This window comes from Cnephaeus nilssonii (assembly GCF_951640355.1).
Source record: "Cnephaeus nilssonii genome assembly, chromosome: 8".
Lineage (NCBI taxonomy): Eukaryota > Metazoa > Chordata > Mammalia > Chiroptera > Vespertilionidae > Cnephaeus > Cnephaeus nilssonii.
In genome coordinates, this window is record NC_137079.1 from 59,786,704 (window position 1) to 59,800,918 (window position 14,215).

A 14,215-nucleotide genomic window follows, 5' to 3' on the forward strand; every position below is an offset into this window, starting at 1 on the left:
TAAGCTTTCTACCTCCAAGTTTGAGGCCACAATATAAAAGATTTCTACAAAATTGGCAATGAGCCTGTACAGTGCAACTACCTTAGCAGAAGTAATTTTTAAAATTAATGTTTTCCCAGCTCACCTTCAACTTTTATACTACTCTTTTTTGAATGATGTTCTTGCTACATATAGATATAAATTATGAGGGGGGATATTGACCATGAAGCTGAAAAAGAAAGCATACAGATGATAACCATAAAATACTGCTATAAAAAAACCAGTTTAAATTCTTTAATTATCTATATGAACTTGAACAATTGTATCTTTGTTTATGTGCTGCTAGGTTATCAAATAATATAGAAACGTCAGAGTTTTATTACTTTAAGAAAAATAGTTTTTATTACTTAAATTTCAATGGCTTTCATATGGATCACGGTCAATATTTATGCTGGAGAGCCATATGGAAGCAACTGTGCTCAGGAAATTCAAATCCAGAAAGAGCTCTAATAAAAAGCCATCACCATCACCCAAGAGCCTCCGGGCTGCGCATGAGCACTGCACAGGAGCCAAAGGGGCCACAAATGTCACTGCCACTCCACCCCAAAAAGGACAGAGTTCTCTTGGCATAAATAAGAAGTGACCAAGTTCTCTATCTTGTCTGATGTCTTAAAACCATCCCCTAAGGGCCCCATAGTCAATTAATAGCAATATTTTTTAGCATTTCTTCTTCTACTGAATGTATCTCTAACAAAACATTATGGACTTTTAGGCAGATTGCCAAGTCACAACATGGCAGATATAAATACAAGCAGGATTTCTCAAACCAATAGGGGAACATCTTGCTCCCTCTCTCCAAGCTAGCTGCCAACTATGGAAAAGAAGGCCTGGGGACAGTGTGAGAAGAGTATTCTCAATAATGTGAACCATTCAAAAGCTATAATCTTCTGATGCACAGATGATTTGGGAAAGAGCAAAGACAAAGCATTATCCCAAGGATGGGAAGTGTAGACTGACTAACCAGCAGCACATCCAATAAGACTGCTTTCAAATACATCTTCTTGCTTCATAAGGAAAATAAAGAATGTTTTCATTTCAATATTTTCAAGATTGCTATCATAAGATGAGTAACTGTGAAATTATAACTTATATCACTACTGGATAAGCCACTAAATATATTTAGCAAAGAGATAGAATTCTGCTAAAACCACAGAACAAAAAAGGCTTGTGGATATTTATAGAATAGCAAATTGCATATCTTTTAAATATCTATTAAGGTAGGCCTCATGAACACTGATAAACAATGAAGACAGGAGACATACTAATGAATGCTATCAATGAAATTCATAGAAAATTATAAGGAGGAGCTAAAATCAACTTAAAGACTCTTGTCAATTCTTTTACTAATTAGAAAACCCCCCAAATTAGATCTTGTTCCAATCTCACTGTTTAGAAAAGAGGTTACATGTCTAAGGTATACAGTAAAAGAATTGCTACAACAGACTTGAGCCAGGAGGGTATTCTTTAGCCCTCAACTCATCAGATCCCACAGTCAATCAAACAAAATGATATTGAAATGATCAACAGAAAATAGTAATTTCAGTAGTCAAACAGACTAAAAGGTAATAAATGCGCATATTCTCATTACTCAGATGTGTATCTTGTCGGAAACCTCAGTGCAGAGTTTACACCCAATTTGGGCTATAAGAAAGGGCAGTACACTCTAGCTGGCTGAAACCTATGATAAGCTCACTTTTTCCAACACTTCACTTTGACATTTCAGAATGCCAGTTCAAAAAGGATAACCTATTAGTAAAGGATAAAAGACTGCTAAGATTACTAAATAAAACAATAATAAAAGTATTTAATGGTGATAAAGAACTAGGATGCCTAGAGATTTTTTAATAGGCAACAAGCAAACCCTATATTTCACCCTTTTTTGTGGCAGTGAACCAAACTGAAGTCCGCCTTTTCCTATAAGAACATAAATTCAGATTTTTAAGATATCCTTATCATATTTCAGCTAAAACTTGAGATCTCCTGTGGGTAAAATAATCTCAAAGACATACAGCTTACAATATTTACCATTAATTTAAAAGTCTGGGCTTTTAATACCAGGCTTCTGAGCAACTGATTTCGCTTTCTTTGTAGGCATTATAACTCAGGTAGCTGTGATCAAACAGAGGAATGCCTGCTACCAGGCCAACTAGGTAAGCTTTCTTCAGTTTCAAATTTATACAGAATAGAGTTACCTGGACTTTTTTCCAACACTACACCTTTTAGATTAATATATCTCCATTAACCAATGGCTACACATGTGACTCACAATTAAGAGAAACATTATTTGAATACAAATATCATGCAGTGTCCCACAGAAACTACAATTGATTATCACAGCTGAATGTTTAAAGGATAGGTACTAAACAGATTGATTAGACTTATATGGTAATGCGCCATGCCTCAAATTGGTGTTATTTCCATTAGGAAACAATCTAAGAATGAGCCTTTGGAAGTTGTAAATTAAAGTGACTTGTTTTTCGTTTTTATTTAATTTATTGGGGTGGTATTGGTTAACAAAATTGTACAGTTTACAGGTGCATAATTCCACAACACATCATCTGTACACTGTATTGTGTGTTCACCACCCCAAGTCAAGTCTCCTTCCATGACCATTTATCGCCCCTAAAACCTCCTCCACCTTTTCCCACTCACCCTCCCCCAGCAATCACCACACTGTTGTCTGTGTCTATGAGTTTTTGCTCTTTTTTTTCTTTTTTGCTCATTCCCTCCACCACAAACCTCAGCCCTCCAAACACCCTCACCCACAGCTGTCAGCCTGCTCTATATCTATGAGTCTGTCTCTGTGTTGCTTGTTAGTTCATCTTGTTCCTTAGATTCCACATATGAGTGAAATATGATACTTGTCTTTCTCTGACTGGCTTATCAGGTAACATAATGCTCTCCAGGTCAAAAGCCATTATGTCTCTAAACATTCAACAGAATGTTTGCTGTGATCATTAAGGTAGAACTTATATATTTATTCTAAAAGTACTGCTTGTGGTCAAAATAGTTTTTCATCAACTCTGCATATTCTCATTAGCAATAGTTTGGATATAGTTTTCAGAAATCACCTCAAGTCACTCAGACCCCAGGCTGGCGCATAAATTGCATTTTAAATAAAAAAACAAGCTTCACTATCAAGTATGTTTAAAGACCTAGTTATGGAAGCAATGCCCCAAATGGGGGGAATTCTCTAAAAAAATATTTTAAATAATAGTTCATCCCTGGAAGTATATAACCACAGAGTGACTTCTTTGAAAACATCACCTATTTGGACTATATGCTGTCATATATCTGAAAACAATTCCATAACTCATAGGCACACTTCCTACATGAACCTGCCTAACTCCTATCCTGTCTTGTGGGGCTTACAATTGACATCAAAGCTATTTGGCTGTGAACCACTAAATAGTCTATACCAGCGATTTTCAACTTCGGTGTGCCACAATAATTTTTAAAACATACAATACCTGACTTTTTAGTCAGGGGCACTGACCTCTTTTCCCTTAGATTGTCAAATAAAAAAAATGACAAAAGCCAACACAACAATAGCCATATACTTATTTTTTGGTCAGGTCGGCAAAAAAAAAAAATTGTGTTGTGCTGCAGAATTTTAGTAATTAGTTTATGTGTACCATGAAATGAAAAAGGTTGAAAATCACTAGTCTATACTCATAGCAAAGTAGTTTTCAGATCACATGCGTCTTTCTAACAATTATTTTTGTCCTTTCATGCTATGAACACAATAGAACACATTTAAATCATATAGTCTTCAAATCCAAATAAAGTAATTTCCTATCTGTGACCAATTGGGCTGACCACATCACCTACTAAAATTAGTTTAACTCTATTTGGCAACAATAATTCAGAATGTGGCATCAGAAGAGGTTCAGATGCATCCCTGAAACTTTCCTGTGGCCCTTCTTTCATATGCCTGTCCTACAACATATTAGCTGGAACCGCATGAAATTGACATTCCTATAGGTCACAGATGGTTGAATAGCAAAAACTTGGTATGGCTCAACTTAATAATATTGCTCTAAAGAAGTTTAAACACCCATCAACAGAGCTGATAAAATGAGATTATTATCTACATGTCCACCAACCTATGTATTTCTACACAGTTTAATAGTTTACAAAAGCCTATTAAGTTCCATATATGTTATGGAACTTTGCAACCCTGTAAAGTAGGCAGATTAGATATCCTGACCTCCACTTTACAGGTGAGAAAATAAGGCTTGGATGTTAAGTTACTTGCTCAAATGTCCAAAAGTAATGGAGCAAGGAATCAAACCTACACCCTTTGACTCCTTCTGCTTGCTGCAAACAACCTTCCTTTAAAAGAAGAATCAAAATCATCTAAGTGAAAACACATACACTCCCAATGCTTATTTGTGGACAGATTCCATCAATACCTATGCAGTAAATGTCTAGATTGAAATACATAAGTGCTTTCAAAAATGCGAGTACATACTCAAGTACATTCTTATAATTTATTGGCTCAATTCTGCAACCTGTACCCTCACACGTTCATCTTTACATCCCATGGGCCTGCCTGCCCCTTACCCGCAAAGGTCACATACCCAGCTAACTATACTACGCATCCATTGAGGAACAAAACATTACACTAAACATACAATGTAGGCCTCATACCATCAATCTTTATTTTACTTAAAGATAACCAAAGCCTGGGATGTGATTCTCAATATATGTTAATTAAATGAATGTTCCATGACTCAAATTGATTGTGGTAATGTAATGACTCCACTTACAGTTTAGAAGAAACATTTGCTACTGCTTAAATTTGTTCTACAATCATCACTGTTTATTGATAAAAGAAAAAAGTTTTATACAAACTTTAATACAGGCAATTCCATACATTAAAATAATCTGAGTAAGTGACAGATGATACAAGGTCAGATTAAAATAATCTGAGTAAGTGACAGATGATAATAAGGCTTTCTCCTCAACCACCCACCCCTACTGGCCCATCAAGCAATAATAGAACCTTTCTTGTTTACTAATTTAAAATAATATATATTTCACCAATGCTATCTTTAGATACAGAGGCTGATAACCCCTTATTACTGTCTGGAACTATGGGGTGTCCATTTGCAGGGATCAAATCTCACTTGTTACCAGGTAAACATATCTGTGACTATTGTAGCCATGGAGAAGGGAGTGAAAGTGGACATACTTCATAACATGCACGCACGCCTTTGCTTTTAAATTGTTTGTAAATGCTTTAAATACTTACTCACACAACAGAACACCATTCTCTAGAGAGGCTCGAAAATCCTTTGTTTCAAAATTCTTCTCTGTTACTGCCTGAAAGACAGATTTCGGTATTAATTTTCTTTTAACCAGGAATAAGACACAAGTCAAATTCAGATTAATTGATATGCATCTGATATTATCACTGAAGGATGTGCATATATCAAAAGCTGTTCCACAAAAGAAATTATATGAGGTTCTGTGTTACAAAGAGAGAGGTTAACCATTTTAGTATGAAAATATAAACAGAAAAAACACAATGAGCATTTTCTGTAATGTAACCATTTTATGGATAATAAAAGTTGGAAGCTAAATTGTGAACATATTTTGTATTTAAAAATCTATGGGTTATCTATTTTACTAAAAGTAAATAAAAACAGTAAATAAACTTGAAATACCAACTATATATGCAGATAATTAATTTCAATTCCGTCTTTAAATTCCTCACATTTCATTACAAAAAATAAATAGCAGAGGACCTAACTCTCCTTAAATGTTTTCATGAAATGGTCTGTGTAAAGAGCTATTTATTGAAACATCCGAGGGAGAAGACTGTTAAATCCTAACACAGAGAAACAGAAGATAGAGAGAGGGTAGACAGTTAAGAATTTCAAGCAGATAATTTCCCACTTAAGACTCAGATATGAGCAGGCCACCTAAGGTTACCACCATCAATGTTCTTAGTGAAACTGCTGGAAAAATCTCTACAGATTCTGTCTCTTGAGGATAGGGGAGATGGGAGGGAAGGGCGTTCCATAGGGAAAACAGTAGCAGAGAAAACAGTGGGAGGGAAACTGCTCCAAGAACAACTCTTGGGACTGGATCCCCAGCTAAGGGTGTGGGCAAGAGAACCACCATCTGCTAGCAGGAGTCCTTGTTCCACCTGCCACTTCGGAAAGAAATACAATCTTGGAAACCTGATTTTGGAAGTAATTCATCTTAACTCCTAGGTGAGCCAAAGTGCCCCCCCATCCTTATTCACCACTGCTAGCTTTACTGTCCACCTGGAATCCCTATATGTCTTCTGCATCTTTTCCACAATGCCCGACATAGCTCTAGCTAGACACACTACTAACTGACAAAACAATGGGTAACTTTAGAATTAAGGTTAGTTTCTCATGAGATGGTTCTACAAATATGGACAGGAGCCAAGGCTAGAGGTGACCCACAGAAAGGCAGGGGCATCCTGTACACGGCATTCATCTACAGGAGGGCTACACTGCTGTGGGAATCAAACACCTGCTGAGTATCTCGGGTGCAGATACTTAACCTGGATACTGGGTGCAGATACTTAACCTGGATACTAAAAAAAAGGGGGGGGGGAATTCGTCCCTCAAGAAGTTCACAACCGCATAAGTAGAAGACAAAGTTTAAAAGCACAGTAAACACAAACAGAATGGTACATTTGGGGGGAGATAACCTTGAGTGGCCCATGGATGATCTCAGGTCATCTGTGTAGCACAAACTCTTATTTCCCCAAATAGATCCAATACAAACTCAAGATGAGCACTGATCCCAACTAGTGAAAACATAGTGATATCTCATTTTTCTGGGAACTCCTACCCAAAGCCAAAAAGCATAAAAGGGCCCAGGAACATCCAAGCACATATCGAAGTCCATTTTCTGTAGTCACAGGAAAGCCACTCGGAGCCACCAATACTTAGTTGTCCTGCTGTGAAACGATCTAGCAATTATTTTTCCAAATCAATGTAGATTAGAAGCAGTGGTTTAGAAGATAAAAAGAGCTATGCCCTACAAACACAGGGAGAGCAGTAAAGAGTAACAGTCAACAACACTGGATGGTCCCATCAAGAGGGCAGAGCATAGCAAGTGATGAAATGGAAAGAGAAAGGGCTCAACTCGGGCAAAAGTATATTCAAATCCCATTTCATTACCTAATAGCTGTGTGATCTTAAGCAAGTTATATAACCTCTCTGAACTCTAGTCTCCTGATCTGAAACAAGGAAAATATCACCTACTTATTAGTTTGTAAAGATCAAGATACTATGCAATCAAATAGCTGAGGGTAGTTAACTGCAGTATATGTTTAACCTCATTACATGTATTGACCTTCAAGGTAACACTCTGACAACACACTCCAATAATTAACCCTCAAAGGAATACCTCTGTACCATATAATCAGAATATTAATTAATAAAATAGAAATAATGGAATTTACAGAGCTATTCAGAAAACCCAATTATCCAGAAAGTTTCATTTTCCCAAAAAAAACTATAGAAAGTCAAAGCCATAGTAGATTTAGATCACCCTCCTCCAGATATCAAAATATTAATGTACTCCTGTACTTACTTACCAAAATCTAAATAATTGTGATATAATACCAGACCAATTTATACTGTTTATAAAGAAGATTATAAAAAGTAAGCAAAAATTTTTAAATAACAGTCTATATTGTAAGGTCCTGGGAATCTGGCATGTTCTGTATAATACCAAAGGTTATATAAAATGATACCACAATTCTAGAAGGCAATTTGTGATGTGTATTTGAAGTATTGAATATGCTTCTTTCAGACATACTATGTCCAGATCTAGGAATGTACACTATGACAGCAAGAGAACAAGACATAAGAAGCACTGCTTCACAGCACTGTGTAGAAGAGCAACAATTACACACAGCCTGAATGCCCCACAAAAAGAGGCTGATTACATTATGATATAACTGTAAAACAGAAAATTGCATAAAATTTAAGCTCATGTCATGAAAGTAGATTTACTTGTAAAGAATCCTTAATATATTAGTTATAAAGCCATTCATTAAATAATACATGAGTAGGATCCCCATTACTATACCTCTCTAAGTATGCATTATATAAATAATTATTTCTAAGTGGTAAAATTATAGCTAATATCAATATTTATTTTTATTATTAATATTCTGTAACAACCACAGGTGTTTCCTTGTGTCATAGATATACAAGTTAATTTTTTTTTTAAACACCATGCAAGAGAGGTCAGAATCGATCAGATTTAGGTCACTTTTATGTGTCTCCTATACCTAAAGGATAAAAATCCACTAGACTACCTTCTGTATCCTGGAAACTGTAAAAATTATAGAGATCTATAAAGGACCTCAAAATATAGTGAAGACAGTTTGTTCCCAAAAAATTAAATCATGTTTTAAAATATGAACCCATCTTTATTTTAAGAAGAATTCAATGTACTGAACGAAATTTAAGAATTTTCAAAGAACAAGTGTTTGTCTAGGGCTGTGGTCGGCAAACTGAGGCTCGCGAGCCACATGCGGCTCTTTGGCCCCTTGAGTGTGGCTCTTCCACAAAATGCCACGGCCTGGGCGAGTCTATTTTGAAGAACTGGCGTTAGAAGAAGTTTAAGTTTAAAAAATTTGGCTCTCAAAAGAAATTTCAATTGTTGTACTGTTGATATTTGGCTCCGTTGACTAATGAGTTTGCCGACCACTGGTCTAGGGAGTTCTAACCTAACAATTACTCACTGCTGTTTTCAATAATTCTGAACCTTACTCATTAGAATGTTATTTGAGGTGTGACGCATTTTATGTAATGAGGTGATTCACAGGAACTCAAGACCACGTGTTTCCCACTTGCGTTATCAAAAGTCAACACAAACAGGAGTAATCACTATGTAGTCAAGAGCCACACCTTGCCTTCTAAAAAACCTAGCTATTTTCCTCTTCCTTGTCCCTTTCCATAGTTTTTAATACAATTAACTAAAATCACTACCACCTGAGACGTACATCACATGAGACCTGCGATTCAATCCTGGACCCATCTTATTCTACAGACTTTTTTTTTCCCCCGGAGAGGAAGGGAGAGGGAGAGAGATAGAAACATCAATGATGAGAGAGAATCACTGATCGGCTGTCTCTTGCACACCCCACATTGGGGATGGAGCCCACAACCCGAGCATATGCCGTGACAAGGAATCAAACCATGGTTCATAGGTCGATGCTCAACCACTGAGCCACGCCAGTTGGGCTAGGAACTTCTGATAAGTCACTGCTCCATCCCCTATTTTTAAAGGAAAAGAAATATTTGCCCAACTTACTTCACAGTACACAAACGATACGTGAAAATATTTGACCCTTTCAAAAAAAGAAGAAGATGAAGAAGACTGCACACTACAGTCAGGGCTACTGCCTCTTCCAGCCCAGCGGCCCTGGGTGCTGACGAGTGGGCCTGTTGGAAAGAAAGCTAAGAAACTGACAGGGCCAAGGACTCTTCCTGGGAAGCTGTAATTACTCTCCCAAGCATATTAAGGGCGGAGCAGCGTGCAGAAAACACACCTTACACAAACACGGCTGCCAAACCTGTCCTACCACTTGCAGCCTCTGGAGAAGCCCTTGATACGAAGCTTTTAAAGGGCATATTTTGTGAAAGAAAATATCTATCAGCTAAATATATAGGCAATAAGTGCCAAGACCACAAATTTCAAAATAGCCATTTCTTCTCCTATGAGCATATTAATTTAGTAAACAAATGGGAATTATCATCACACCCTTTTTTGTTTATGGTTTCATTTTAATCCTCTTGCTGAGGAGATTTCCCACCAATATAAGCAGCAAGTTTCTCTAAAGCTGCATCTCTCAGTTCCAATTCTGACCACATAACCAACATGATTTAAATCCCAGACATTCTGGGAACATCTCGAAGACCACTTCATACCAGACGGGTTATCAGCAAAACACCCACTAATGCAAGTCAGCAGGCACTCATCTTGTTTAAATTTTTCAATTCCTGTTAAGCAGTCATTTTAAAGACATCTAGAATCCCAAAAGCACTCTCCACCATATTTTGTGCGAATCGCAGTGCAAAACCAGTGCCCATTTGAACTGTTTCAAGAGAAGAGATGTTTGCCGACAAAAACTAGGCTATGGGCTTCCACGGGGCTCAAAGTTGGTTCCAAATTAAGTTACTTATTGATTGATCAGCTACTGGACCATGATATTTCAGACACATGCATACCATCATCATCTTGTCTATCATTTATTTCAACATAAGTAATGCAACGCAAAACAAACACAAAGAACATTTACCATCAGAAGCCACGATGGAACACGGGTACCCCTTCATGAAACAATTCACCCAAACTGGGTCTGCCTTAATTGTCCATGCCAGGTGTCAGCATTGAAACGAAAGAGGCATTGTTTCTGTAGCGAGGAGCCCCAAGCCACACACTTCAAGATGCCGGGTCTTTTCAGGCAGTCGCTAAAACTGGCAATGAATTGAAAACACCCCTTTCTCCTTTCTTCCATTAAACCTCATTTTTGAAGCAACCATTATATGATCACTATGACTCCACAAAACAGGACCAATTTTTACAGTGAATTCCATGAAACATCTCTATCACTATTTATGCTGCAATATCTCTGACAGATCTCCTTGGGCACTCATGCCAAAAACTTACAAATGCAAGGATTATGGCACACAGTCAAAAACACCAGGTAAAAACTAAACATAATTTAAACAGAACAAATGTCTACCTCCTAGCTCTTTCCTTTCCCAGAGTGAAATTATTGAAAAAGTCATTCATGATGGTAGAGAAGCCAGTTCCTCCCACAGGAATGGGCTAAAAATAAAAAATTTAAAAAAAGGAACTTGGCCCAGCCAGTATGGCTCATGAGGTCAAGGTTTAATTCCCGGTCAAGGCATATGCTTGGGTTTCGGGTTCCACCCCCAATGTGGGGCGTGCAGGAGACAGCTAATCAATGATTCTCTCTCATCATTTGTTTCTCTCTCTCTCTCTCTCTTCCTTCTTCTCAGAAATCAATAACAACATATTTATTTTTTTTGAAAGTAACTTGGAGCCCTAACTGGTTTGGCTCAGTGGATAGAGCGTCGGCCTGCAGACTGAAAGGTCCCAGGTTCAATTCCGGGCAAGGGCATGTACCTTGGTTTCGGGAACATCCCCGGTAGGAGGTGTGCAGGAGGCAGCTGACCGATGTTTCTCTCTCATCGATGTTTCTAACTCTCTCTCTCTCTCCTTTCCTCTCTGTAAAAAAAAAAAAAAAAAAAAATCAATAAAATATATTTTTTTTTAAAAAGGAACTTGGAGTCAGAGAAGCTAAAACAAAAGTATCGGACTCCTTTCTTGTGTAATAGACACAAAGTCTCCCAACTTCTCCAGGCCTCAGTATCCTCAACTATAAAACAGGAACCCAGACAACCAACACTTAGTCTTTACTTGTTCAGAATCTATCTTAATCTTCACAACAACCCCATGTGGTAGGAGCTCTTACCCATTTATACAGGAGGAAACTGAATTGCAATACAGTTGCTTGAGCTGAGACCATGTCAGTAACTAGTTCCCTATGTACAAGTATTGAGCATCAAATGAAAGTCTGTGAACAGCACAGAGTGAACTCTACAATGAAATTAGCAACCTACCTCCCTCTGCTCTGGGCATCTGAGTCTACACTGCTTACTCTGGGGGGGCAGGACGGTTTACCCAACTTCTCATGGGCTGAAATGTGGTTTACACATACTAATCACTTATGTTAAATCCTATGAACATTTACACTACAAATATCTAACCAAGGGAACACAAAACAAAAATAAAGACAAAAATGATGGTTAAATTTCAGGGGGAAGAGGGGAGGGAGGATTGATTGTGTTCTGATAGAAGAACCTACCTCAGTTCCTGAAATCACTTTATTAAAGTAGCCTTCTACTGCAAGGAGTCAACTCATCCTAGCTTTGTCCATAGCTCAACAACAAAAACAGACGAGAGTCTGTGGAAACATGTTACTCTAGTTATACACCTTTTTGAAAGGGAATATTCTTAGACAAAATCTTTAAAGTTAAGAGCTTGTCACTACTATTGATTGCTACATGCAAGTCTTTCCAGGCTAAAGAATATGCTAAAATTCAACTTTCCTTTTAAATAATCTGTCCTACTTTTATAGAAGATATTAAGGAAGTATTCATTTATTCACTCATTCCAAAATAATGTAATGAAAACTGCTATGCATGTACCTGGTATGGTATCTGGCAATAGAAATATAAAAAGATGTAACAATTCTTGAAAATTCCTCTTTAAAAGTCTTACCCTGTTTTGAAATGTGTGGACAAAATGGCATTTTAAGCCTAAGCATCTCTCAAAAATGTGGTTAACCCTCTGAATTATAGCATGTTCTTGGTTACCTTATAATCAGCAAATCAGTGTATAATCAGCAAATAATATTGCCTTAAGTGGCAGAATTCTCAAGTCACTGGCCTCTCTTAAAATTTGGCATTGTACTACATAATACCCCGGGGTACACCAGGACTATGTCTGCCAATACTAATATCACTTGATAGCTAAACCAAAGCCAACTCACAGATTCCAAGATATTGGTAATCAGAATTGCACAGATCGCTGAATTCTAAATGGAATCCCAAAAGTCTCACAGGGGTCAAAAATCTAAACGTTCTTCCTGCACCACCACCCCCTTCCAGCACCACTGAGCCCTTCATCTCAATGTCTAGTGTAAATTATAGCTCCCACTTCACCTTCTCTTGGGAAGGGCATGCAAGTCCTTACACAGCCAGGAAGGAAAAACTAAAGCAAAATGCAAAGCTCTCAGTTGCATACCTGGATAATTAAAAGCCAACTGTCTTTATAAACATTCAAAATTCTCACTCAATCATCATTAGCTCAAATGTCAACCACACTCAGATTTGAGAGAGGGGACACACACACACACACACACACACACACACACACACACACACACCACAGAGTCTAAACATAACTTCTGGTCCAGAAGGGGCCACTTCTCTATACCATTACCAACTTTTAGCTTCCAGTCTCAAATTATTTTTGCTAAACCACAATTATTAATAAGCCAGGAATGAAAAACAACTGGAAAGAACTAAATAAAACCCAGGGAAGAAAGGAAGATTTGCTCCAGGGTTATAATGTACGTGCCAGGTTTCATCGAGACATGAAATCCAAGACAACCTGAGCCCTACTGGAAGCTAGTTAAGTTCACTGAAAACATCACACTCAAAAATGTGCTCAAGTGTTAAGCTACACTGTGTTCGGCTAACAATCACAAAAACTACTTATACAGGGTGAAATATAATGCACATTTATAGACAATAAATACGGGTTCATACTCAAGTGTATGCTGTTGCAGACAACAGAGGAAATATTCCAAGGGAAAACAGTGTAACAAAGGCCTAATCTAGGCATAAATTATTTTTTTTTCTAGATCAAGAAGTTTTTAAATAACTAGCACACAAGGCTCACGTAGATGTGAACATCCATTATCAGGATATTTTAAATATAGTTCAAATGCTTAACATAATCATGGGTTCTCAAGAGTCAAGAGGCGTCATTGTTTTTTGCAGAAATGTCTCACACAGATTAGCAAGTCTCAACAATTACCTGCTTATCTCTCTGGGAATTACTGTGAGAGTCATCACTATGGGAAACATTCATTTTGGGAAACAGTATATCTATATTACAAGTGAGAGCCACTACTTATTTTATATGAACTTCAAATTGATAGTTGCAACCCCGATACCTCAGATACGCTTAACCCTCCAGTGTAACTTTGGTATTAAGGAATGAACTTGAGGCAACCTGTAACACAGTGGTGTCCTAAATGATTCTTGATGGATTTCTACTGCAAGCTGACAATGCAGTCCTGTTGGTAACCACTCATCAACCTTCCTTCCATTCAACAATGAATTTCTAGGTAGCAAAGAAGAGTCACAATTCTAATCTTAGGTATATACCCAAGAGAAATAAAAACATACACCCACACAAAAATTTATACATGAATGTTCATAACAGCATTACTCATATTAATCAAAAAATAAAAACAACCCAAAGTTCATCCACTGATAAATAAACAAAATGTGGTATAACTATACAATGGAATACCATTCAGACATAAAATGGAATGAAGTAATAATAT

The 14,215-nt window shown here is 37.3% G+C and overlaps 1 protein-coding gene across 14 annotated transcripts in view; it reads right to left on the reverse strand.

Moving 5' to 3' along the window:
• The window catches only part of LMO7 (LIM domain 7), a 210,943-nt gene that overhangs the window by 129,449 nt on the left and 67,279 nt on the right, over positions 1-14,215 (reverse strand). For all 14 annotated transcript variants that reach the window (XM_079778621.1, XM_079778622.1, XM_079778625.1 and 11 more), the window contains exon 2: positions 5,297-5,367. In XM_079778621.1, coding sequence (XP_079634747.1) covers positions 5,297-5,367 — 71 coding nt within the window. The remainder of the gene's footprint in view (positions 1-5,296; positions 5,368-14,215) is intronic.